The sequence below is a fragment of the Thalassophryne amazonica genome, chromosome 23 (genome assembly GCF_902500255.1).
Source record: "Thalassophryne amazonica chromosome 23, fThaAma1.1, whole genome shotgun sequence".
Classification (NCBI taxonomy): Eukaryota; Metazoa; Chordata; class Actinopteri; order Batrachoidiformes; family Batrachoididae; genus Thalassophryne; species Thalassophryne amazonica.
Genome location: NC_047125.1, coordinates 26065731 through 26092871, shown reverse-complemented (window position 1 = coordinate 26092871; position 27141 = coordinate 26065731). Strand labels below are relative to the sequence as shown.

At 40.9% G+C, this 27141-nt stretch overlaps 1 protein-coding gene and 1 long non-coding RNA gene across 4 annotated transcripts in view; one reads left to right on the top strand and one right to left on the bottom strand.

The window, feature by feature from the left end:
• Positions 1-27141, bottom strand: part of LOC117505355 (neurexin-1-beta-like) — a 513547-nt gene that overhangs the window by 177916 nt on the left and 308490 nt on the right. For all 3 annotated transcript variants that reach the window (XM_034164999.1, XM_034164998.1, XM_034164997.1), the window contains exon 2: positions 15164-15345. In XM_034164999.1, coding sequence (XP_034020890.1) covers positions 15164-15345 — 182 coding nt within the window. The remainder of the gene's footprint in view (positions 1-15163; positions 15346-27141) is intronic.
• Positions 1-27141, top strand: part of LOC117505359 — a 308495-nt gene that overhangs the window by 42262 nt on the left and 239092 nt on the right. The gene's annotated exons all lie outside the window — the stretch shown is intronic.

The following is a 27141-nucleotide window of genomic DNA, read 5'->3' as shown; positions in this document are numbered from 1 at the left end:
ACAGTGGCCCTGTCCAGAGAGTCAGTGATCTGGGGATGCTCCTGGGAAAGGGCAAGTGGTGGAGCAGTGCCAACTAATGGCAGAAGGTTCTGATCGAGAAGATGGATGGAACCAGAGAATGAACCAGCACAATTGTAAAATAAAGTATTAAGGTGGTGGTATACGTATTAATAAAGTGCGTCGTGGTTTAATCTGAAGGCAGACTTGCCTTGCAAAAAATGCAAGTCTAGGCTAAACATTTTGTAGAGACTGTTTATTATTGTTGCCAGCAGGACACGCAACTCAGACGCGAGTTATCCGTAATGTTGAAATTCACCGTCTATTTCACTTTCTCTTTCACTTTCTTCTAGGTGGGCCTTGATTAAAGAAATGCCGTATATCCATCTTTTTGTTCAGTATAGTTTTGTTTTGTGGTTGGCGGGTGACTGACAGGCTCGTCTGTTCAGGGCGGGACCACCTAACTCCGAGGGTGGGCAAGGCACCCTAAGGCCCGCCCATTTACATTGGGTATGGCTGCAAAACTATTTGAAATAAGATGATCAGCATTTGACCGTCAAGCTAACGATGATTTTAGAGTTTGCAGAGTCAACAAAATATCAAACACAAACTCTGACTGTCTTTATATTCCTGTTTGAGCAATAAGCAAGAAATAAACTATAGATTATTTCCACTTCAGGAAAGCAGGCTAAAAGTGATGTAGGACGCTCATTTAGTGGTCGATTGAGATATTTATGGAGGGCATCGACTTTTAGCAGTTTTACAATCAATAGAAGACGTAGGCTTTATTAAAAGGGTACAGAAAGTCGATAGGCAAACTTTTGTGGAAAGGGCAGGGATGAATTATGGATGTAGCCAAAAATCAAAGTGGAGGAAAGATGTAAGGGTCAGCCAAAGTCCAAAGAGTGTTAGGTAAAGTGCTAATGGGGATCTTTCAGCATTACAAAATGGACAATGAGCACACAACAACAAGCAAGGGGAAAGGTGCTAAATGCAGAAATTAAAAAGCTAGCATGAGCACTATAGGAAATTGGCGTTTGTTTAAGGATGACATACCTACTCGGAAATTCATGCATGTGTCAACACTATGACTAATTCCGCAGAGAGAAAAGTTTTAATGAGACCACGCTGAATAGCACGGATACCTGTGCGATCAAACAGAAAATGAGCGTATTAGTCACAGAGAATTGTTAATAGTCACAGCGGCGTTAGGTGTAGATGAATCAGCATGCAAATGAAGGCATAATTTATAATGAATAATGTTGATCTGCGTTGTGTTAGATGAATTTGGAGCTCAGGTAAATTAAATGGGTTGTCCTGTCAGTGCCGGCTAATTTCTGTGAGAGAGGTCTGAAGCCTAAAGAGGGATCGGAGAGTTGGACCTGCTGGAGTGATATTTGGAGAGGATCTTGCAGTGTTCCTCGGGGAAACTCACTAAAACAACACAGTTTCCTCATCGAGCAGGTAGCTCAGAAGGATAGGAATTGGGCTACCAATATGAAGACCCTAGTTTGAGTCCAAGTCATGCAACCTGTCTGGGACAAGACACTTCTTCATTGTAAATGCGTAGAGGTCTTTGCTGGAGTAGTAACCTACAATGGACTTCCATTCCGTCCTAGGTGGAGTTGTAGACTCATCCACTTCATACTACAGTAGGCAACCCAGTATGAGCACCACCACCAATGGACCTTGAGGCCAATGCCATTCTTTCCAAGGCACTTCACCTATATTGCCACAGCCCACTTAGCCATAAGTGGGTACCAATCTAAGCAGGGGTAAAGTACAATGGACTGCCATCCCATCCAGGGATGGATGGCAATGGGAATGGACTGCCATTATGGGATCTTGACCAGGTCTTGGTGGTTTATACTCAGTGTCTGGTGGGCATAGCATTGCGTTTGTGCCAGCATCTTGAATTTGCACGACTCGGCATGCCTCATGGCCATCGTGTTGCAATACCCTTACATCATCTGACGCTCCCTAAATAATTGCCCCTCACATTATTTCATTCCAAAGTGGCCAAGTATTCCAAAAGAGACACCAAATACCAAAATCACCCAGTCACCATTTAATATCACAATACTGAAAATTTATTTGTGTGAATCTTATGAGATACAAATGAATATGTTTCATGTAAGACTATACTAAGCAAGACTTTGTCGACACATGATCATCAGACCAAAATCTACAAGGATAAAGATATGGATAGTAGGAGCATTCAGGCATCCAAGACAAGAAAAAGTAGTAGATTTGCTTTCCCAGGTGATTGTGAGGATGGTTTGAACCCACACAGACAAAACTAAAACAAAACTACTCTCTAAGACCCTAATAGGTTATTGATCCAGAAGTCCTATCTGGCACTTTAAAAAAAAAGCTCACATGGATTTCATATCTTGTCCGAGTGAAAAGTGAAGTTAAAAAAGTTGCTTAGGTTGTTTCTATACATTGATTCTCTTTTTGATTGTATATATATATATATATATATATATATATATATATATATATATATATATATATATATATATATATATATATATACACACACACACACACACACACACACACACATAAATAAAATTTGGTAAAAGCAACACTGAGTAGTACTTTGGCTTTACACCTAGTCCTAGTATTGCCAACCAAGGTCAGATCAGTTGTGGGAGGATGGAGTGGTGCTACATCAACTAGATCGTGAAACCGCCCTGGGTCCTGGTTAGCAACTACCCACTCAGACAGACCACAGGTTCATCCCCATCTCCTGAAATAAGTCATGTATCTGCTGTAGTCAGGTGGGATCCCCTTGGCCATTTACAGTAGCTGGCGTCAACACCACTAACATATCTTTAGATTGGACCATGGTCAGAAAAGTGAACCGTATGGTTATATTGTTGAAGCTGTTCTACCCTGACAAGGGCAACTAGCCTAATTTATGTGGACCTCAACTGTTTCCTGACATACGACACCTTGAAACTTGCTCAAAAGACTGTGAAGATTCTAAGATTGTGGCAGCTGTGTGCCAGTGCGCAAACAAAATTTTTAAATGTTCAAAATTTCTGGCATACATTAATTTCAGGCCACTTGTGCGAACTAGCTGTGAACATTACCCAACCATATTTGAAAACATTTTGTGTCACTGTGTGTCACTGCGCGCAGGGCATCTGAACCTGAAATTAGATTAGGATGAGATGTTACATCTGTAATAAACATAACATTACAGATACATTATATAACTCATTAGAAGGAATGAAAATGCAACTGTTTTACCAGTCCATTACTATATATATGCATTTCTAAATAATTACCTTTGAGACAAGATTTCAAATGCGTTCTCCAGCACACGACGAGCGCGAGACAACCTGCAGCTATAGATGATTTCTCTGAATGGTTTCATCAGCCAAGTGCATAATGGGCTATGAAATGATTGTTTTATATACCGTTTTATATACACTGGCACAATGAATCGTGCAGCATTACTGGGATCAAATTTGTGCAATTGTCAAGGTGCCTACAAAAGCATTACAAAGGTACCAAAGAATCCAAAGTGCCAACTACTGTCTACTGTTGTAAGTACTGTCAACATTCGTCGTTCATAAAGAATTTTGTGTTTCCAATGACTAAAAATATGGAGAAGTGAAGTAACAACTGGTGGCCGACAAGATATTCTAACAGAATTTGTTCAGTGTGAGGAATATTAAGCAGAAAGTCACTGATCTTGATTACAATTTCCTAAGCCAAGACCAGATATTGATTTTGGGTACCGATTCATTAAATATGTATTGAGGAATGGTGTTGGGCTACCAATATGTATGTTGACCTTGGTTTGATTCCTGGTCACGCTAGCTTCCTGTCTCTTTGGGCAAGGCACTTGATCTGCATTGCCCTAGTCCACCCCACTGTAAATAGGTACCGGCCTTGGCTGGCAAAGTAGGCTTCAATGAACTAGCATCTTATCCAGCAGGAGTCATAGATGCTCATCCATGTCGAAGAATCTGGGTATAGGCACTGGCACCAGTGGCACCAATTGGACTTAATCCTACTGCTTCTTGTCTGGTCTCGAATATCAATTGTTAGCGTTGCTTTTCCTGGTTGCTATAAGTTCATTTTGTCTTTGTTTTTAAAGTAGACTCCAGAAAAGGAGTTGGCATTTGTCAGTTCTTGCCACTCCAAAAGTAGGCACCCATAATGAAGGCTTATAGGAAAGTTGGAATCCCAAACCTACCACTCCTCCTCCCCGCGCCACTGCTCCACCCATTGGGACAGTTAATTAGTAATGTGAAAGGAAAGGCTTAATCGATATGCTGTCGGGCTTCCACAGGCTGAGGAGCAAGACTCCGCCAAACCCACCAGGACCTGATCTCATTACCGACGGTAGCCCACGCTCCCCTTCGTGAGGCAGCCACATTCATCAAACCGGTGCCTCGCTTCCCTCAATTGTTTCCCGCTCTTAATCCCCGCCCATCCCTTCTCGCGCATTTGGTCTTTACTTCCTGACAAGATGAAGGCGGGACGCCTGCAGAGGTGACACTCATTTAAAGGAATCAAGAAGGAGGCGAAAATTATAAATAAGGAAGAATCAAATCATCAAAATGCGCGGGGTAGGGCTAGTCGCGTAAACTGACCGAGCTAATAATGAAGCGCATCTCATGTAAGTAAATGTGACCTTGCCAGTGTGTCTGCGCGCTAATAACGTGTGACACTGTGTGCATGCTTTTGACAGCTAGTTAGGAGTGAAGGCGTAACGTGTGTGCGCGCGCCCATGGCTCTGTGTGTACGGGTGCGTGTTGTTACCGGGGGTGGGGAGTCGAGGATAAAAGCTTCTGCCTCTCTCTGACAGTTTTATCCGCATCACCATCTGCCTTTATCTGACGCCAGCATCTCTCAGCTCCTCACTGCACTGTGAAAGTACTCCGTCCACCGTGTTCTGCTCACCGCTCATCTTATCCCCTGCTGCCGTCGCACGTCAGATCACATTTTTCAGCCCATAATTAAACAGTTTGCAAGCTTAAAGCCTTGACAGTTAACCTGTGGCCATTATAAACTCAAAAGGAGAAGAATGCCATCAAGACGTTTGACTTAAAGCTACAGTGTGCAGGATTTAGAGCCATTTATTAGCAGAAATACAATATAGCGTTCATAATCATCTGGTATTAGTGTTTATATAATGACGGAGTGGATCCTTGTCATTTGATTGGTGCGCTGTATGTCACATGACATGGATTATTCTTACCATTTGCCATTGTTTTTCATTGACCAGCCAATTAGGGAATAACCCTGTTGTGTCTGATGATTTGCGGACGTTCATGCTGGTTATACGGTCGCAAACTGACCTTTACCGTTAGCGGAGTCGGTAAAAAGGAGGTTTACAACAGATATTTGCGACCGTATAACAGCATGAACATCCGCAAGTCATCAGACACAACAGGGTTATTCCCATTGTAATCCAGTTCCATCGTTTGCATCGTTTATTTTTCTGTAGGTAATTCGGTCGGCGAGAATTACCGTCAGGCAGCGTCGGAGCGGAATAATCCATCAATCGTGAAAATCCATCAAATCCATCAAATGTGAAACTGTAATTCTGTATCAGAATCCACATCAGTACTTTTGTATGGTAACTTAAATTCACCCGTTTTGGCGGTGGAAGCGGTATGCAACTTTCTCTCGCTCTGAGCTAACAGCGCTAACAGCTAGCAGCACGCACGACCGGTGTTCTGTTGAATTGTGCATTTCGTCACATAAATCGACAGTTCTGTGACCTGACAATATTGCCTGTGAAGTTGCGCAGAGGACTGCCCTGTTGACAGGAATTACATCTCGTCAGAACACCTTTCAGGGCGCAGAGTAATACATCCAAATGTGAAACGGTTAAAACCGTTACCCCAATATTATAACTTCTGAAATCTCACACAATTAACCAATCAGATTTGCAGAAAAAAATGTAATTGGATTAGAATAGTTCTTTTTAGTGTGTAGTTTTGATGCTATATGAAATGTGCTATTGCACGCCCCAACCACCACGCGCGCTAATACTAGGATCTATTTTCACTGTTATATAAAACAAATAATGAATGTTTTTCCCATTCTTCCAATGGAACAAATATTGAATTTGGTGAAAGATGGAATGTTCCATCTGTCACCTAATGAAATATTTGTACCATTGAACTCATAAACATTTATTATTTGTATAATAATTACCTCCATGTATTTGTCGTAAAACAAGAATGAGCCCACCATGAGGAGTGAGCCCCCTCATGGTGGCCACCATGTTGATAAAATAGATGAAATGCAGTGACGATCCCAATTCAGCTAACCAGCTAGCAGCAAATTAGCAATGCTAACTCAAGAAACCATTAGCATATCAATTAGCATTCACTAAATTTAGTTCCCAAACTTTTCCTACAAAAAACATAATATTTGAGGCCCCTTCTCCTCTCCAAAATACACACACATATTTTCCTTTCCAATTCCACTGGATTTTTTTTTGTAAATATTGTAATTTATGTAAAATTACAATTCTTATTGAGCAATTATTTTGGTTTGTTCAATATGTTACATGAAAATCTCCTAAAACAAACTCTTGTGGCCATTTCAGGTGTTTCCTTCAATAGGGGCGGACAATCAAGAAAGCTTATTTATTTAAGCTGTTTATTCTGTTTGATTTCAAAGATGTTGATGTTACCAAGCTAGTTCTGGCTAACAAGCTGCGTAATTTAATTTGGCCGACTGGTTGTTGCAGGTTTTTTTGTGGACTTGTTGCTAACTCTATTAACAGTGGACTTGGGTGTTGGTATTAAAAACTATGACTGACATATATCCTCAATAACCAGAGTACTCTGGATGTAGGTAATGTTACCAAGCTGTTGATATCGTAATTAGCATTGGATGTTAGCTGATGCTGAACCATGCCCCTTCCCATTATGCATAAATTTATGGCCTTAGAAAATTTAGACTGTTATATTGTCATGAATGTGGCAGTTGTGGCCAAGTGGTTAGTGCACTTGTGTCCAGTGCGGAAGGTTCCACGTTGCACCAGCAAGCGCATCCGGCGTAAAACCTGTGCCAATTCAACACGCAAGTCCACCTTGGATTTGCTGTCGTGTCTCAGAGAGGAGAAACAAGGGAGAAGCCAAAAGGACTTACTTTAATATCGTCATGAATGGGGAAACTGGGTATTGAGGCCAAAACCATTGTTATTCAGGGTGCACATGTCAAAGACATTTTAACATGTGCATCTATGTGGACTGACTTTAATTTGGAGCCGTCTCTATGTGAAGAACTGCTGGTTTTGGGATTTTGGTGTCATCTTCATTTTTCCACTGCTTGATTTTGACAGCAAAACCCACCCCCAGGGTGCGCTGGGCGTCACTATTCCTTTCTTTAATCAACATTTGTCACTCGCTAGAATATGGGCAAGGGGTAGGGTCACAAGAAGAAGCTGTAGCAATTTCCTTGATGCTCACTCGCTTGCTCTCTGGCTGCGTTCAGTGTTGACAGTAGCTGTGACGGATGGCTCCCTACTGGGTAATCAGAGGCAGCTCTTATTCAATGCTATGAGCCGGGGCTGAACAGCAAGTGATGGAGGTACTTGTTGCGGCTCAGTGTGCATCGTGCGCCAACCCATAACTGCCGATGAGACGCCTCCCACAGAGCAGTTAACGTGACATCTTGCCTGCTGTAGGTGTAATGACCGTCATATGTGACCAGTACCTGCATGAATAACAGTAAATACAAACCACACCACAGCTAAACCCCCCCAGTTGGGCATGTCTTCGCTATGCAATGTACGTGCTCGCTGCCGTAACTTTACTCAGCCATCTGCTCTGCCATTGAGAAGTTTTATGAGCATCGTTCGTGAAGAGAATGGCTGTGAGATTTGCACCTTTCTTCTTGAAACACTTATCTCTCTGTGCATATCAAAAAAGCCCAATTTAGTGCCATTCTTTTTTTCTCTCCATATTGTGAGAGCAAATTGCTTGGGACAAAGGGAGCTAGGGGATTTTCTGCACGCGTAAAAGGGCGCAAAAGCAAAGGGAAGTTTCCGTCGATGGAACCCGACCCACTTCCTTGATGTCCCATAGTTGGTCTTCTCAGCCACCTATGGGACCCACCTGCATCCATACAGCTACAAATGCAGTGATGTAATAATTTTCTCATTCCTCCTTGAGGACGGGAATCCTCGCTGGACCTTGTCCATTGAGAAGAAAACCAACAATGCCTGGATCTTCTCGTTAGTCCATCTGTCCCTTCTGCTTTTCGTTCTGTTTGGGTTCTTTTGCTCTTGCTAGTCATCTTTGCAACATGACTTAACGTCCAGTAGCAGACTCCAAGACCTCAGCCTACCTAACTGTCGCCTGGAACTGCAGGAATGGAAGTTGAGGTCCGTTGAGATGTTTTTAAACCCTGCTTAACGGAACTGTATGCTTTCTCAGCAATGTAGTTGTCAAAATCCTTATTCACGACATGAAATTAAATAGACGGACAACTAGGAAACCATGGAATGTTTGCACTATATGGAAAAGTACAGCACTTTTTCAGGTAGCTTTTACACCTGGCTGAGGTTAGTGGTGAGTTCTCCTGAGTGGCGAATTGAATTCCTCAGAAGTGAGGGATGTTGCTTGGATTGTCATGGCTTACTTCAGAAAGGTTGAATAATCTCATTAGTTTTGAACATGTTTGAAACTTTGGGTCCTGCCCCAGGCTTGGGAATGGAATTGTTCCATGTCCTGGATGGTAACCACCCAATTACACAACCAATCCATCCCCACCTCTCAAAAGTAAACATATATATATATATATATATATATATATATATATATATATATATATATATATATATATATATATATATATATATATATATACACACTTCTAATGTTCAAGTGCAGGAAGTTGCTGAAAGGCTGGATCTTAGTTTTGATCCAGGACAATCACAAACCCAGAGCTTCTAATGGGTAACCACCAAGGCATGGCATAGTGGTTTATTTCCATATCCTGAAAACTGCTGCAGCTACGTAGGTTATATGTGGAGATGTGCTTGGCCTTGTCTAGTTTCTTGGATCCTCAGTACGGAGACAGTGATCATACTCAGGAATCTCCCATCCTTAAGGACCAAGGACCCAAAGACATGAACGTCTGATAAAACACATTTTGTTGCTAAGTGCAACCAGTATGGCTCAATTAGCCATTTCTTGCTTACGACACTCACTCGTAACACACCACCTATATCCACAAATGACTAATGTACTCAAACAGTGAGTAAACAGGGTAGGCACGGCCCTTCTTAGGTAGGGCTCAACAATCTTCATCCAAGCCTCAGATAATAAATCAAATAAGCATGACCATACAAAATGTTACATTTGCCAAGCTTTTGTATTTATAGTAATGAAAAAGTAAACTTTTGAATTGGCAGAGAAATGAACACCAGTGTCAAGGATCTTCTTTCACCCTTTTGAATCACCCATTTATGAGTTTCCAAGGTTCTGCAAGGACAGCTACCTTTTTCCAGCTGCCACAGATGGAAGATTTAGTTATCAGCTGACTTCCATATCTGTCTGCACCTTTCATTCCCTGAATCTTACACCCCGGGCTGTGATGGTGAAAATGTCATGAAGATTGCCAAATATGATGTCCGACTTTCGGCAAATGGCCATTTTTACTTCTGTGAGTGTAGCTGAACTAGCCTTGACGATACCCATATTGGATGTTCCTGATATAATGTTGAGCTGACCATTCCCCCCCCCCCACAATATATTATCACCCAAGTGCAATGCCAGGTTTCTGTGCTGTTGTTGGCTGACGGTAACTTTCCGTTCGTGATGTAAGCTGCTGAAATTATGCCCCATACTTCAAAGTTCACAGCACTTTTTAATTTGATTTGGGGTATTTCAGAATTTCATGTAATCTGGCATTATTTATACTTATGATTGTTTACATGTTTGTTTGGTTTGGCAACATTTTGGAGAAAGGGATGTAGATTAAATTAAGGTCAGGTAGGTATTCCTAGGCATGTACCATGTATAATGTGGTAGGTAGGTAGGTTGGTTGGTTGATTGGTTGGTTGGCAGGTAGAATAAATTGAGGAATCAAAAGAAGTAAAAACTACTGTTTCGTTAATGGAATTTCTTCAAGTCAAGGTTGAGTCCGAGTCCTTTTGTGTTCTTTTACCTGATAGTCCGTGGCCTGTTTGGCCGCTCAGCCTAGTTTTATACTAAAGTGGTATTTTCAAACTTTCAAAGCTTTTCCAACTAAAACACCAAAATACCAACAAGGGAGTCGGCAGCACTTTCAGACAGTAAATAATTTGGAAAGACACAATGTGAGGTTTTGTGACAATACAATTCCCTTATCCCCAAATCTGGAGAATGCAATGCCTTTCCCTGGAACCTGATGGCAAAGCATGCCACGAAGATGTACTGAGTGATGTCCCTCGAAAAAGGTAGCGTGGTAACGAAGAGTCAAGAAAGAGACGGGTGGTTTGGGAGAGAGAAGGACTACAGCTGTATCACATCTAGGGAGCGTGCCTAGTTGCTTGTCCATCTGAGCTCCCTCAAGATCATTGCAAAAGCTGTAATCTCACTTTTTATATTCGCTAGGTCTGGTTCACTACACTAGCAGGAAGCTAAATTAGTTGATATTTACTCTGCATTTGAATACTTAGTATGTACTTCAACATTTTTTAGTACACACTATCAAACCATTACTAGTACGCACTAGAAGGTAGTGACGCACTACGCCACCACCAATTTACCTGTTTTTTGACCAGCACATTGATAGATGAAACATATGCGTGTACCCAAGTACACTGTGAAAATTTGCACTTGTATTTTGCAATTTTTCAATGGTAGACCTGACATATATTTATGCACTGCTGCCGTTATGTTACCACTAGGGGATGGTGCAGTGTTGTCCATTTACACACTATGGAGGTAATATATTATCCGGGTACCACTGGATGACTACTAAATGCCTCCTGAGTATTTGGTCACCCTATGTAAGGTGACATACTGTTTGTCAACTACATAGTACACAAATATACATATTGGAATTCACCATTCAAATTTATTTGACATTTGGGGCTTATATAAATGGCTCTTGATGATTCACCCAGCACAAATGCATTTGGGGCATGTCTAATTCCTTTCCGCTCATTATTAGGTGGTATAAAAATCAAAGCTCTGAAAAAGGATTTGGGTGCCAGCCCAAAACACATCAAATACCCTTTGGTGTGCTACTTTTGGGAGCAAATCTGCATAATATGTTGTTGGAATGTTCAAATAACTGCTTATATAACCACACTGTCAATCTAATTAGATTCATTAGATGCTTTTTTCTTTATGATTAATCAACAAATAATGAAAATAAATGATAGTTGCAGCCAGCTATTAGGCTTATTGGATCAGGCTATTCATAGAACATGAACGCCAACACTACGAACGATCCCCTACGAACGGGATGAAATGGGTAACTCCATCTTGCCTCCCGTCAGGTTGGATTATGAAGTGCAGACCTGGCAAGTTGTTTGAACATGACTGAAACTGTTAAGACTACGGACACCAAGAAATGGCCGTGTAATGATGGTAATTTGGCAAATCGGGATTAAACTTTTAAACAGGTTGAAAATTTCACCCAGATTTCAAAACGGGTGCAGACGACGGCCGTAACTACAACGTATACTATGTTTGTTCAAGATAGACTAATGATGAATCAAGAAATGATGCTTCAAAACATGGCGCGATTTGCTGTTTGGAATGAAACGGTGCTCCGTGGAATAGCTCCATAAGAAAAACAGAACTGCTGTGACAGTGAACAAATTAGACTTGAAAGATGCCATTACTTTGAAATTGCGCGGCTATCGCTTGGTTTGATTAGGTGTGTGATGCCCCCATCAGGTGGATGATGTGGTGCCGCAGCGCCCTCGTTTCTCAGGTCTAATTTGCCTGTACGCCTTCCCTTTCTAAGAGACGGGCGTATTTAACAGAACCCAAACACCTAGCTTGGGCTGAACGGAGCCATTTAAGGGAGTGACTCGGGAGGAACGGCAGCAAATGAAATGTAATTGCAATGGGAGCAAAGGAGCAGGGTTGGCGTGTTTGAAACTCCAGCGGGTTTGTGTGTGTGTGCACGCGGGTGCGTGTTTGAGAGCCAAAAAAGAGAATGAGCGAGCGAGATGTGAAGGAATGGGGGAGTAAATGAAAGACACAGAAGCTAGATAAAGAATATGCACTTGAGAGAAAAGCAAACAAAAGAATGAGTAATGACGGATTGTGGGCGACAGGCTGAGATAAACTTCTAGCAACAAACAATCTCGATGCTGAATTCATGATAAAAGAATTGTTTTAAAGTTTCAATTGCCCCTTTTTCATGTATCATTAGAACATACAAAGAGTAATAGTTGTTTTTGTGCATTGCTAAACATTAGTATACAATGTGGATACAAATTTATTCACGGCTAATATGCTAACAGCTAATATGTGACGCAAGCTTCTTTTGTGCATGGATTAGCTTTTCAGCTAAATTTGAAAACCAGGAGTTCCCACTAAATTTAGCTATGCTAACTTTAAGTTAGCAAATATCTTTTAAAAAGAGTAAAGTTTAATCAAAAACACTTCAAAATCCTTTGGAACCTCCATGTTGACATTCCAACACCATAACATTTCAGCTCTTTCGGTCAATTTTTCAAGGTTTTCAAGGCCCCAAAACTAAGCTAAAGTTAAATTTGTGTCATGAAAGTTAGTGGTTAGCGGTAGCTTCAGATAAATGTTTTCTCGGTTTATTGGTTTAGTGTTTTCGCAGTTAACTTTTCAGCTAGAAGATTGGTGGCTATCAATGCTAACTCTCAGGTTAGCTGTTCCGAACAATGCAAAAAAGGGAGTTGAACAGAAATAGTGATACATAGTGAGTATTATGTAAGGCCTGAATAAATCCTTGTCATTTGATTGGTGGTTCGTATGTCACGTGATATGGATCACGTGCAGTTTTGCTTCCATATGTTTTGTACCATTGCATGGCACCACCACAGTGTGCACACACACTAGCGGTGACGACGCTTAGCTTAAAAACAAACATGGCGAGATTTGTGTTATTAACAGTGTTCATTCTTGTAACACAAAAAAACCCCCAAACAAACCGTAAGCTGTCTGGAGACATTTGCAGTATTCACTGGGACATCGCTACCTGAAGTACAAGTGCTGTCGGATTAAAAGCTCTACCAGTTTTTGTCGCAATTTTTCGCTGGACTGAGGACTCATGTTTTTCATTCATGCAAGCCACCTCATTGAATGGAACATTCCGTCTTTCACCGAAAGAAATATTCATACCATTGAACTCAAACATTCATTATTTATATCATAGTACGAGAATTCGGACTTTGTTGACACAAGAGCATCAGTTGGCTTTTTTTTTTCTAGAAGAACGCAGAATCTCAGAAAATAATGTTGAGGTCTCCACAAATAAAGCTTAAGTGACATTTTGGCTCCAATATGTGAGTAATCAGCCCCAGAATCTCTTTTAAAGATTCTATCAAACAGTTATTATCCTCATGCCAGTTTTATTGCCTTCATATGCTCGACTTAAAGGTCATCTAATGAAGAGTTTAAATGGTAATTGTGGGACATCAGGCATTTAGAATGCATTTGCGCCGCCTTGCTCTAATTTCTCTGCGACCCTGTGCTAATATTATATTCAAAGCTCATTCATTTTAATGGGGGTTTTCTGGTAATTACCGGCGCACGCTGCACCTGCTCCCCCCTGATCCACTCGTGTTGTTGACCGACAACGCGTACTGTACACAACTGGGTGCGGATCCGTGGTGTTACTGCCCGGAAACGACGGCGCCACTCTTCCCGTGGTCTGTGTTTGCCTGCATGTGCGCCATATTGCGCACCACTGGCATCTATATGACCCCAATTAGTTTGAGCGCACCCGTGCACAGAGGCGACATGAACATAGTTGACCCCGGGTCGCTGTTCATCCGGTACTCCATAACCTGAGAGGGTCAGAGTGAAGGTACGATCACAATGAGAGAAGAACCGCCTCGACCAAGAACCAAAGGTCAAGGCTAATTCTAATGCCGCGATAAATACTCATCACTGTAGCAGTAACAGATTAGAGGTGGGAATGCATCGGGCGTACTGCTGAAGTGCCACAGCGGCTCTCATCTTCAAAAGGACAAACTCTGTAAAAGTACAAAGCACATTTTGCTTGCTTTGTTACGTGGAGAATCACGCGATATGTTGAGATCTTTAAAGTTTGGGGTTATTTTTAATATATCAATTGTCAGTTTGGAGAAAGAACTTCAACTTAGCGCCTGGAGCAAACAGAGACTCCGCAGTATTCACAAAAGGATTTAAGATGGTTTTAGGGTAGAGTTATGGCAGTTGTAGTTGCAAAACTAAGACAAGACCTATTGCTAGAGGTGTAACAATTAACTAATACAAATGGATAAATCCATTTTAAAGTTATAGATATGATAACATCGATACAAGGGGCCCCTGATTTGATTTAAATAGACTATGAAATGGTCCATAGCCTGATTATAACACTATGATTTAGTTAATTTCAGGTCAGCGTCTTCAAGAACTCAGAAATATTCAAAGGTTGGTGCAAATCAAGGAAACTAATTGAGCCGCCATGGCGCTTAACCATTTTAAGATGACTTGTACTAAAACTCAGAACATTTGTTTAGCTGTTTGTCTTGACCATGACACCCGCAATGTTGTACTTACCTACAGTAAATAAACTTTTAATGTGAAATACACTGTGTGGAAAGTGTATTTCCAAAGCTCAACTTTCTGTTAAGCCCTGTTCTCATTATCTTCAAATATCATCAAATTTCAATGTAGATTTCTTTCAAGCCTTTTAGAAATTGGGTCCCAACTAGACCTAACTACTTGAATCCCATTCTCTTTGTGTAAGCCGTCCTTCCTCTATCCCTGCATCCTTTTCCTTTGGTTGCATCTCCTTCCTCCATTGATTAATTCATATATTTCCTTTCTACCTTCCCTTGATCCAAACTAGACCTCCCTTTCCCAGTCCCTTGGAGTCTTTCTGCACTCCCCCAAACTACTTTTTTTTTAGACCTGCTCCCCCTGTGTTAAGCTCCCATGTGCATATCCAGATGCTTCCCAATCGGTGATTTGTGTATGCCCGCGGTAACCCCGATTGGTGTTCTTACTATGTGCAGCTCCAGGTAGTCTCCGAGTCCCTTGGCGCTCTCTACCCTGACCAGAACAGCTTCCTTCAGCTGCGTGCTGAAGCCCACTGCCAGCCGGTCTGCCCGCGTGCTCGGCCGGTCATTGGGTGGCCATGTGTACGTGATGAGGGCTCCGCCTCGCCCGAAGATGTAAGTTGTCCCAGCTGTAAAAAAAGAAACAAGGAAAGGACAGGATTTTGGAGTTAAGACAAAATGCACTGAGGAAAACTCCCAATGCAACAGTGACACCATACCAACACATTTCTAGGCCTTAAAAAAGCCTAAGAAGAAACAATAGTGGCCTTGATGTTGACAAGTCCCAAGATTTAGAACAGACAGAATAAAACTGAGAAACCTAAACCACACCTGCTCCTAATTTCCATCATGCATGTGATGATAAGAGAGATGAGAGACAGCCAGGCATATGGTATGTTACGAGGACACTGCAAAACCATCCCTCTCAAAATAAGACAAATAATCTGAAATCTAGCCAAATTGTCTTGTATTAAAAAATGTGGTACGAAAAACTTACTTGGTTAGAATTCTCAAAACTAGCAAAGTGGCTAGGCACTGAATAATCAAAATGTGCCTTAAAACTAGACAGAATTCTTATTTCAAGATTAGCCTTTCTTCAAATAAGGAAAACAATCTTGTTCCTTTGCTTGGATGATTTGAAATTCATTGCCTTTCCTTGTTATTGGTTAAATACAGATTTTTTTTTCTAATTAGACAAAAATTAAACTCTTTTACTTTCTTAGATATCAGTTTTTGCAGTGGAAAACAAAATGGATTTTTTAAAACTTGGTAACTAGGGAAATTCACTCATTCTACCAACCTACGTATCTGTCTCTAGCTAGCTAACTAGCTAGCTAGTCATTCTCTCACTGTATTTTACAGAGTACATGCACAAGCTTTTCCAAAGAAACTACTGAACTAAACAAAGCTAAACTAACAACAGTATTCAAACATATTCTGTCATTAAAGACAAGAGCGTCTGTTTGGACGTTTGGTTCAGTGTGTTAACCGATTATGTTCAGCTTTTCAATCCAAATGCTGTTAGCCGAGACACAAAGACTGGGACTCCACACAGCAATTCTGAAATAGACCGTCTCTGTATCTCCGCTGTCAAATTTAAATAAACATCCATGTCTTGTTTTCTGTCATATGTCTTTGATGTCTCGGAGAAACTGAAATTTCACCGCTAAATAGCTACAGCTAAATAAAGCTGCCTTCTGGGTAGACAAGCTAACGGAGCTCCGTATGATTTGATTGTTGATGTAAAAACCACGAGGATGTGTGATTCTGACTGATGTGACAACAGGAATTCTATTCAGCAGAATTACAAAAAAACGAGTGCGGGGGGGGGGGGGGGGTGTGGGGACAAATCTTTCGAGGTAAAGGAAGCGCGTCATGTTTTAGCGTTGGTGCTCGCGCTTCACTGTCATTCCACTTTGAAATGATAATCGTGCAGCCGCTACACTGACTTGCCTTCCGTTGAATTGCATTCAAACTGGGGCAAACTGGCAAACTTTGTGTTGTCTATGCAACCTCTCAACATCAGCAACACAATTTCTTCAGATCTCCCCGTCAAAGGAATTTGGCTTCAACAGTATTCAGAGATCCAGGCTAGAAGGGGAAAAAAATAAAAAAAATTCAACCCGCCTTGTTGGCATGATTTCACGCTTGGACTAATGATTGTGTCAGAACTCTGTGTGGCTCCAGCAAACAAGATGTTGGTCATGATTAGCATAGCATAATAAAATGGGCTGGTGTGTGTGTGTATACTACAGGAACACAAACATAATACTGTATATATAAATACTAATGCATGCACCCAGTAATAAAGACAGATTAAATGGGAATTCACACACGCTAACAATCTTCCGACAGTTAGCCGCTTCTTGTCACTACTGAGCATGCGTAAACTATCAGAAATGTCCAGTAGCAAAGACAGGATATCTTTGGAAGTAAATGTATGTTTGCCTCACAAAAAAAAAAAAAACCAAACAAAAAAAAAAAACAATTAAATGACTTATTATGCAGTTAGCATTTGCTAGCTAATTCTGTAACACCCAGTTCCTTATTGACAGGCAGATAGGAGGCTAAGGTAAGCAGCTAACTATGAAATTAGTCAATTTAAAAAGTTTTTTTCATATTTAGTGAGGTGAACATGCCAACATTTCTGACATTTTCACCCGTTCAGTGGCGACAACAAGCAGTTTACTGCGAGTGTGTTTAGCTAACCCTATACCATTGCATTAAATAGCTAATTAGCCTTCGGTGGTGTTTGTGCCACAGATTCATTTTGTTTTCATCCCAAGTGAAGATGATGACCCCCAAACATCTAAAAATAAATCTGAGTTTGTAAAAATCTGTTTTTCCTCTTCAAGACAGACTCATCATACACAAAGCAGGCCAGTGAAGAATGGGGCCGCACCATCTTTTCTTCTTTATGCTCTTGCACCACTCAGCTACCTGACACTTTCATTATCTAACGATCCGCAGCTAGCCATATGAAATTGGCTGACACAACCCTCCCTCATGCTGCCTTTCTTGCTCTCGCCGTCACTCCCCCCTACCTTCCCTCCCAGTGGCGCTAAGCCCTATGCTCAGCTTGTTGTTTTCTTGAGGCTGTATTATTTTAGCGCTGACTAATTATCACAGCATGGCAAGAAGGGCTATAAAGAGGTTGTGTGCTGGCGGAGGAGGAAGAAAAAAAAACAGAGAGGATGAAAACAGACAGGGTACAGCAGCAGGCAGACAGGAACGTGTGAAGGGTGGATGAGAGAAACTTTTGGTGTTCTTTTTCCCCCCTTATTATTATTAGAATCGCGGCGCTGGAGCCCAGCAAAGGCTGGGCGAGAGAGAGAAAGAGAAAGAGAGAGAGCCGCGGAAGGAGAGGAGAACGGATTTCTAAAATGGCCGACAAACAGAAAGGAAGAGAAACAGAGGAGCCATGTTGTGATAGATGACTGGATCCATGTTGGGTGGGAAAAAACGAGAATAAGTTGATCGTAGCCAAAGCATTGATGTAAGAGTAAGATAAAAGTTAATTTAAAAATAATAATAATATAAGTGATTACAGATTAAACTCCCAAATGTTGTTTGGAAACACCTTTTGAGATCCCTATTTTTCCTCCTAATGAAGTCTGAGGAAAAAGTCAAGGAATGATGTTAACCCCTTGCACAGCGTTCTTGAATCTGTTGCACCCTGGCACAATGCAGTACCAACATAGTTAAGTACCTTATATGATTATGATTTTTTATTTTACTTATTTAATTTTGTATATAGCGCCAAATCAAAGTTGCCTCAAGGCGCTTCACACAAGTAAGGTCTAACCTTGCCAACCCCAAGAGCAAGAACACAGGCGACAGTGGTAAGGGGAAAAACTCCCTCTGATGATTTGAAGAAGAAACCTCAAGCAGCCCAAACTCAAAGGGGTGACCCTCTGCTTGGGCCATGCTACCAACGCAATTGACAATACAAATATACGGGAAATTTTGGGAGTCCATGCTGGTGCACTTCCGATTTTACTTCAGATTTCCTTCGGCCATATATCGCCAACATGTGAGGGAGGTGTTGGAAGCCTGTGTTTGGGATTGTTCCCGTCGTATTTGCAGAGAATCACCCACTCAAAGAGCCATTGCAATGACGTTGAGTAGGATGGAAGCAGCGCCGGATGGTAGGTCGCCCGAAAAGGACATGATGTACAATTTAAAGAGCCTAAAGGGAAGTTAAAAGAGCCCCTATAACCCCCACAAAAGCGGCAAATAATATCTGATTTTGGTTGTACATTTCTGAGAATCCAGAGCAGGTACCTCAGTGAGATGGAGTTGGGGTACACGTATGTAGACAAAGGTTAAATTCCCAGTCATGCGACCTGTTTGTGTCCTTGGAACACGACACTTCATCCTTTTCATCTCAGTCCACCCAGCTCTAAATAAGCACCAGCCTTGGTTGCAGAAGTAACCCACGTTGAACTTGTGCCCCATTCGGGAGTAGTCCTTCAAAACCTTCACGCTACCGAATCCAGATATAAAAAAAAAAAACACTACCAATGGATCTTGGGGTCTGCATTGGATTAACTTCACTGCCAAGGATCAAGCTCAGTAACTCTGAAAAGTTGCTCCCTGAGGTTTCAACACTCCAGTTTTGGAGATGTTGATACTTGTCAAGCTGCCATCACTTGTTTTGAGCTTTTAAACCTTTACGCTACGATAACTGTTTTACAAAGTTCCAACAAAAACGCACTAAGAATAGCAGGATTTGCTTTCTACTGCTCCCTCGCTGCGATGTCTAACCAACTTCTCCGGCATTGATTTGTCCATCTGAGACGGCATCCACCTGCTGCTTTGTGCACATGTGACAGCGTGTGCATATGTGTTCAAGAGCTTATGCCACTCCTCCGTAAATGAGGAGATAAAGGAGATGCTGAGTCTCTAATGACTTGTCTGACAGGGAGCATCCATGTATCACCGCTTCCCTCAGTAAAGACCCGCTACTCCCGCTGAGGTGAAATCCAACCGAATGCGCCATTCGCCACAAATTAATGAGACTAAAGGTTGGAGAGAACAAAGAAAATGCATTTCAGACTAATTAACACTTTTGGGGAGGATGGCTTAAAATTGAACTTCACTTAAATTTTTTGTGATCTTCTGCCAGTAAAGACATTTGTTATCTGTTTGAGTGACCTTGATGCGAATTGTAACAATGGCCCAGTTATGCCAAAATTAAAGAAAGTACTGTATTGTTCCAAGTATCACACAACATTTTTTTCTTGTATATACATTCTGAAAAAAAGGGGTCATTATATATTCAGGGCTGAGTATTTTTATTCACAACAATAGGTAGCATCACATACTCATGAAATGAGTGTGCCTCTGAGGACTGAAGCGACCTGCATAACTCTTTTACAGTGCTGCATTCGGGAGAAACACAGTGGTTGTCCTGAAAAGAGTGCCTCAAAAGTCAAGCAAGTTCACGACCAACTGAGGAGATGGTAAGATAGCAATTTAAATTTCATGCTGGTAAATGCAGTAGAATCAAACAACTCTCAAGAAGCCAAGAAATAGAGTAATACTGTAATGTTAGAAGATGGCAAGCCCAAAGACTGTCTTAAAGATTGTAAGCTTGTTGTGATGCTAAAATCAGCAGTATCAGTATGTCGTTGAAGAAGAAGAAGAAGAAGAAAAAAATAAATATGGGGCTGTCCATAAAATATTTAATTTGCATTGTTTTAAAATGAATGGATTTTCTTAAAAAAAAAAAAAAAACTAAATAAAGACTGGGTCTCCAGAAAGTCTTTTTTACCAAAAATATTTCATGGGAAAATGGAGTCTTCTTATAACCTGGGTTATCTTGCTTTTGAAACAATACAGTAATATTTTCAGGGACCGTTGGTGGAATGTCACAGCAGCAGGTTGGAGAAACACTCAGTGTCCGTTCAGATTTTGACCAAAAATATATATATATATATATATATATTAAAAAAAAACAAAAACTTGGACATGAGATGGAAGACTAAAAAAACAAAACAAACAAAAAACAAAGCCATGTATGAACCTCCACCTCCATATGTAAAACATTTCACCAACTGCTAAGGTGTTGTTACTGGCCTATAAAATTGTTCACAGACTGACACCTGCCTACCTGGCCGACCTGGTTGATCCCTACGTACTGGCTCGGCCTTATGTTTGCAGGGTGCAGGACTGTTGTGTGTCCCTAGGGGGAACGAAAAGTTGGCAGGATACAGAGCCTTTTCCTGTCGGCTCTGTTGAACTATCTGCCCATGTACATACAACAGTCGGACTCTGTGGAGATTTTAAAATCTAAATTGAAGACATCTTTTTCCCCATTTTATCGCGAGTATTTTATATTATTGCGTGTTTTCTTTTATTCTTTTTACTTATTTGTTTTTATTCTTTTACTGTGTTTTTTTAATCTTTTAATTAATTTTGTTTTGCTTTTTAAGTTGTGTGTAGTGCCGAGAGGCGACACCATCGTGAATTGGCGCTATACAAATTAATATATTTGAATTTTGAATTTGCTTACAATCTTTTTGAACAAGCTTACAATATTTAAGACAGTCTTTGGGCTTGCCATCTTCTAACATTACACTATCACTATATTTCTTGGCTTCTTGAGAGTTGTTTGATTCTACTGCATTTACCAGCATGAAGTTTAAATTGCTATCCTACCATCTCCTCAGTTATGCAGGTCGCTTCAGGTCGCTTTGAATTTGCTTGCACCAATGTATTAGTGATCCTAGTCTTTCGCCATTTGTTAATATGAAAAATACTTGTGTATTCTTTTATGAAAAATAGTTTTTTTTATTGTTTTTAAAAAAAAAATGACCACTTATTAAGCTTTGCAGGCTATAGTAAAATTCTACAGGGAACCCTGATTCCATCTGCTAAAGGTGTACGTTTTACAATCATTCTGGCAAGAAAAAGGGACAGGTCAAAGTCCAGCACTATGAACACAGCTGCCTGCACGTTCAATCCTGCGTGCCAACATGTGAGAGGGAAAACACGGCCAGAACGACCAAAATCTCACTCAATATAAACACCAGCTGTTTGCCTTTATTGAAAAGCGAGAGTTAAAAGTAAATTACTGCTGCTTTTGGGAGTTGTTGGCAAACAAAAAACCTGACCGAGTATGGATTCCTCTGACCTTCAGCCTGCCGTCTGCTTAATCAAGCAATCTGCTTTTCCTGCTTTCCCTCGAATAACAATAGTGATGGAAAGGCTCTGCTGCATGCATGTGTTTCACACTTCCTTGTCCCAAAAAAAAAAAAAAAGCTCAGCTCAAGGCTACGCTAAATATTTATTGGGTTTCTCCAATTAGTTCTGGCACCATCGATCTGTCCAATCAATCGTGAACGTGGTGACTGGAGTTGGAGGCATAGAACGAGATGAATCAAAGTCAGGATGCTCCTTAATAATTAGGACTTGGATTTGTAGTTTGACTTGAAATGTAAGAACTTAATAAGAAAAATAGCTGTAATGAAAAAAACGACTGATTTGGATTTGTTTTCTCTTCAGTTCTCGATATACAAAGGTTTGGGAAGCTCTTTCCGCGAACTGGGGGTGAGGGTATTGATTTGGGGGAGTGATTTCTGGGGCTCTACCAAACACTGTTGGGATAAATAGATCATATTGAAGAAAGCGGATGGCGCGCTTTTTTTTTTCTCTTTTCCATTAAGGCTCGCTGTCAGCGTTGCGCCATTGAATGCTCGTGGCAAAGCCTCGCAGGGGACCGCCGGCGTGCAAACTGTGAAGCAGCTCGGCTATAAAACAGGAACTCTACAAGTAAAAAAGCACCGGCGGTATTGATGAAGGCAATTCCAGAGAGACAGTAAGCCTCGAGGCACAACAGGGCTATACGCATTCATTTATACGCACTTATTTATACCCCCAGACAGAAAATAATTCAATAAGGCACTGACGGTTCATCCAACCTTCATGTATTACTGCAGACTGACTCTTTGAAGCAGTTAAGGAGAGAGACAGAGGTATTGATTCCTTTTAAACGAGTAGACTTAAAAACCGTATTTTGACACAAAACATATTTCAGAGACACTTGCAAAGGGCCGCCGAGACTGCGAGGAAAAAAGATAGCGAAACAGGGAGAAATTAGATATATGCCAAAAGTTTTTTTAGATAGCCATCCGTCTTTGAAGTTTGAAAGCTAAGCACACACACATGCCGATGAAAAGTTAGAAGTGCACACACACACACACACACACACACACACACACACACACACACACACACACACACACACACACACACACACACACACACACACACACACACACACACACACACACACACACTTTGGGGGAAATCAGGGCAAAGCACCAGCACCAGTGGGCCTCAGGGACTATATAGTATACAAATAATTAATGTTTATGAGTTCAATGGTATGAATCTTTCACCAAATTAAATATTCATTCCATTGAAAAAAGAAAAAACATTCATTATTTGTTTTATATAACAGCTAAAATAGATCCTTGTGAATTAATATTTTATTAATTTGTAAACTTTTAAATTATATTTTAATTTGTAATTATTTTTAAATGTATTTTAATTTGAATTTATAAACTTATAAATTTTATTAATTAAAAAAAAGGAAGTTACATTTTGGTGTACCACTGGTGCTTCATAGTCCAACACAACCTTTAAATTAGAGTCGAAAATTGCGACGATGCAGTCCGTGATGCTGTGCACTAACTTTGTGTACTTCCACAAAAAAAAAAAGAGAGACTTAGTGTATTTACTCAGTCCGGTGAAAAATCATGTCAGAAATGTGTCCAGCTTTTCATTCTAACAGCTCTTCATGCCTCCAGATGGCTTACAGCAGAGTGGATTTGTTTTTCTGTGTTAGAAGAATTCGCCGCGCCAATTAGCTCCTTCAAATCGTTGTCCGCCAGCAAAACAAACTATGTTTCGCTAAACGCCGCCCCCGGTAGTGTGAGCGTGTGTAATGATCGGGGTGTGCAATAGCGCATTTTATATAGCACCGAAACTCCATGCTAAAAAAGAACTATTGCATGGTCAATGAAACACAACAACCAATGGTAGGAATAATCCATGTCACGTGACATACAACCCACCAAACAAATGACAAGGATCCACTCAGCCATTATATAATACTTCCTATTACTACTACCACTGTTAAAGTGGTTTGAGGGAAGCCTACCATCTGTAAATTGTACTGGTAACATTTTGCTCAATGGAGTAGGGGTACGGTTGCCAATATGCAAACCTAGGTTTTATTTCCGGACACTCTACCTGGGAAAGATATCTCATCAGCATCATCCCAGTCCACCCAGATTTAAAAAGATACTGACCTTGGATGGCAAATTAACCTGCAATCAACTGGCATCCTGCTAAAAGGGAATCATCAACTCTTATCCACTTGATGCTACGGTATCCATGGATAGGCAACAGCACCAATGAGCCTTGGGGCCAATTTTGGGCTTCTGGGCAATTTTTCCAAGCGTCACAGCTTCTGAACAAATACGAGGTCTGTCCGTAAAGTATCGTACCTTTTTATTTTTTTCAAAAACTATATGGATTTCATTCATATGTTTTTACGTCAGACATGCTTGAACCCTCGTGCGCATGCGTGAGTTTTTCCACGCCTGTCGGTGACGTCATTCGCCTGTGAGCACGCCTTGTGGAAGGAGTGGTCCCACCCCCTCGTCGGATTTTCATTGTCTGGAAATGGCGGAATGAAAAGGACTTTTTTTCCATCAGAATTTTTTCAGAAGCTGTTAGAGACTGGCACCTGGAAACCATTCGAAAAATTTATCTGGCTTTCAGTGAAAATTTTATGGGCTTCACAGAGAATAAGGACTTTAACTACAGGTTTAAGGACCCCTTTAAAGGACGGTCGGTGCGCCGCGCTGCGAGCTGCGGCGATGCGGCACAAACCACTGGATCATTTCTAAGCTGATGGCTCTGTGGATACGAGACCGTCATGTGCTCTTTCTCTGGTTATCACAAGACCTGGACATCAGCCATTTTCCGGCAGATTTCACTTTTAACAAGAGATTTTGTCATGGAAAGCCGCGCGGAGGCTTCGCGCGTCACGACCGATTCGCTGATGAAGCGAGACAAAGGAACACCTCCGTTTCGGAGTGTTAGAGGACAAGTTGGGACATGTCTATCTCGGCTTTCAGTGCTTACCAGTCGAGTGAGTATAAAAGAACTTGTGGAGAGCTGGACATGTCCAAACTTGTCCTCTAACACTCCGAAACGGAGGTGTTCCTTTGTCTCGCTTCATCAGTGAATCGGTCGTGACGCGCAAAGCCTCCGCGCGGCTTTCCATGACAAAATCTCTTGTTAAAAGTGAAATCTGCCGGAAAATGGCTGATGCCCAGGTCTTGTGATAACCAGAGAAAGAGCACACGACGGTCTCGTATCCACAGAGCCATCAGCTTAGAAATGATCCAGTGGTTTGTGCCGCATCGCCGCAGCTCGCAGCGCGGCGCACTGACCGTCTTTTAAAGGGGTCCTTAAACCTGTAGTTAAAGTCCTTATTCTCTGTGAAGCCTGTAAAATTTTCACTGAAAGCCAGATAAATTTTTCGAATGGTTTCCAGGTGCCAGTCTCTAACAGCTTCTGAAAAAATTCTGATGGAAAAAAAGTCCTTTTCATTCCGCCATTTCCAGACAATGAAAATCCGACGAGGGGGCGGGACCACTTCTTCCACAAGGTGTGCTCACAGGCGAATGACGTCACCGACAGGCGTGGAAAAACTCACGCATGCGCACGAGGGTTCAAGCATGTCTGACGTAAAAACATATGAATGAAATCCATATAGTTTTTGAAAAAAATAAAAAGGTACGATACTTTACGGACAGACCTCGTATAACCAATTGTGACTGCTTGATCGCAAGTATAATGTCATAATAGCGCAACACAAATGGTTAAATTTTTAAAGTCCTTCTCTGTAATTGAACAGCAGAGTAATATATTCCAGTGATACGTTGGTCAGCTTTTGTTTATCCATGACTACAGCCGTGCAAAGAGAAGAACGGAAAAGCAAAAATTGATCACGTTTGTTTTGTATTTAATCAAAAAATGTCTCTAAAGAAGTTATTTTGAATCATGAACCAATGGACAACCTCATTAAATCGGAAGTTAGCAATTCTGAAGACATCTTCTGATTTTCTGGCGTGGGCGAATAAAACCCTGCTTCAGATTCAAAGACTGATTCTTTGATCTGATCAATTTAATGGTTTCATGGAGTCCAAATGATATTTTAAAAATTGCGTTTGTTTGCCCTTTCTGAGAAATTAGGTGTTTTTAGATGTGTACTTTTGGGATTGTGCGAATCCAAAATTTGATGCTTGTTTTGTAGTTCCTGTGGGTTTTTTTTTTTCCTTTCTGGAGGTGCTGTTGAACTGATGAATCAATTCAACAAGATTACTGCCAAGTTTCTGGTCTACAGCATACGGTATGATTTTGCACCCCGCGTTGTGATATTAGAAACTTACACCCGAAATAAAATGTATGTGGAAACAATTTTGCAAAAATATGATAAAGTGTTAAAAAAAAGCATGGTTGAATAATTAGCTCTTTTAGCACAGTTTATGGTTTTCTTTGTGTTTTTTTTTTATATTGTTTGTAATGAAATTTCACTTTGTGTATCTTGTGCAAAAATCAGTTTTAGCAGACAGACACTACGGTGCTGTTTTTGCACCAAAAACAGGGGCGCCAGTTGTGCAAACCGACAAACCATATTTGGTCAAACTTTGTGATAATTGTAAATATTTCTGAAATAAGAGTTAACGCGAGTATCCCAATGATAATTTTTATTCCAAGGAGCTTGCTTGTTGTGTTCATGACAATAACCACTATGAAGGACAAAAATAAGTAAATAAAAAAATAAAATTAAGAACATGAAATTAAATCAACAGTTCCCTCTCATAACTTGTCATTTGTAATCATTATTTCGGAATCCAACGTATGTATAATAGGGGCATGGTCATTTTGAGTGACAGCTGTGTGCTAACGGTTGCTAGCTGTTTAGGACTTAACCCTTTTAAGGCAAATGTTTGTCAATTTTGTGCCATTTATTTTAAATAATTGGCAATAATACAGCTTGATGTGCAGTTGATTGTACAAAGAGATCACCAAAGAAGTTGGTGCTGCAGTATTTCCTTTGAGTGAAATTTTAGCATTTAATTTATGTTAAGACCATTAGCGCCAGGTTATGTCTAGTTAGCATGTAGCTTGGTGATTACCGAACCATTATGTTGAATGTCATTTTTAATGATCGCACCAAAGCCACCAGTTATAAAAAACACCACCTAGACCAAGAAATATGCATTATTCAAACAACCAACCAAAGATAGCCAGCTGTAGCTTAGCTTTCCTTGTTGGGTAACTGAGATGTGTGCATTTTTGGGCTTCATTTGTCCCACTCCATGCTCCACTCTTTGCCC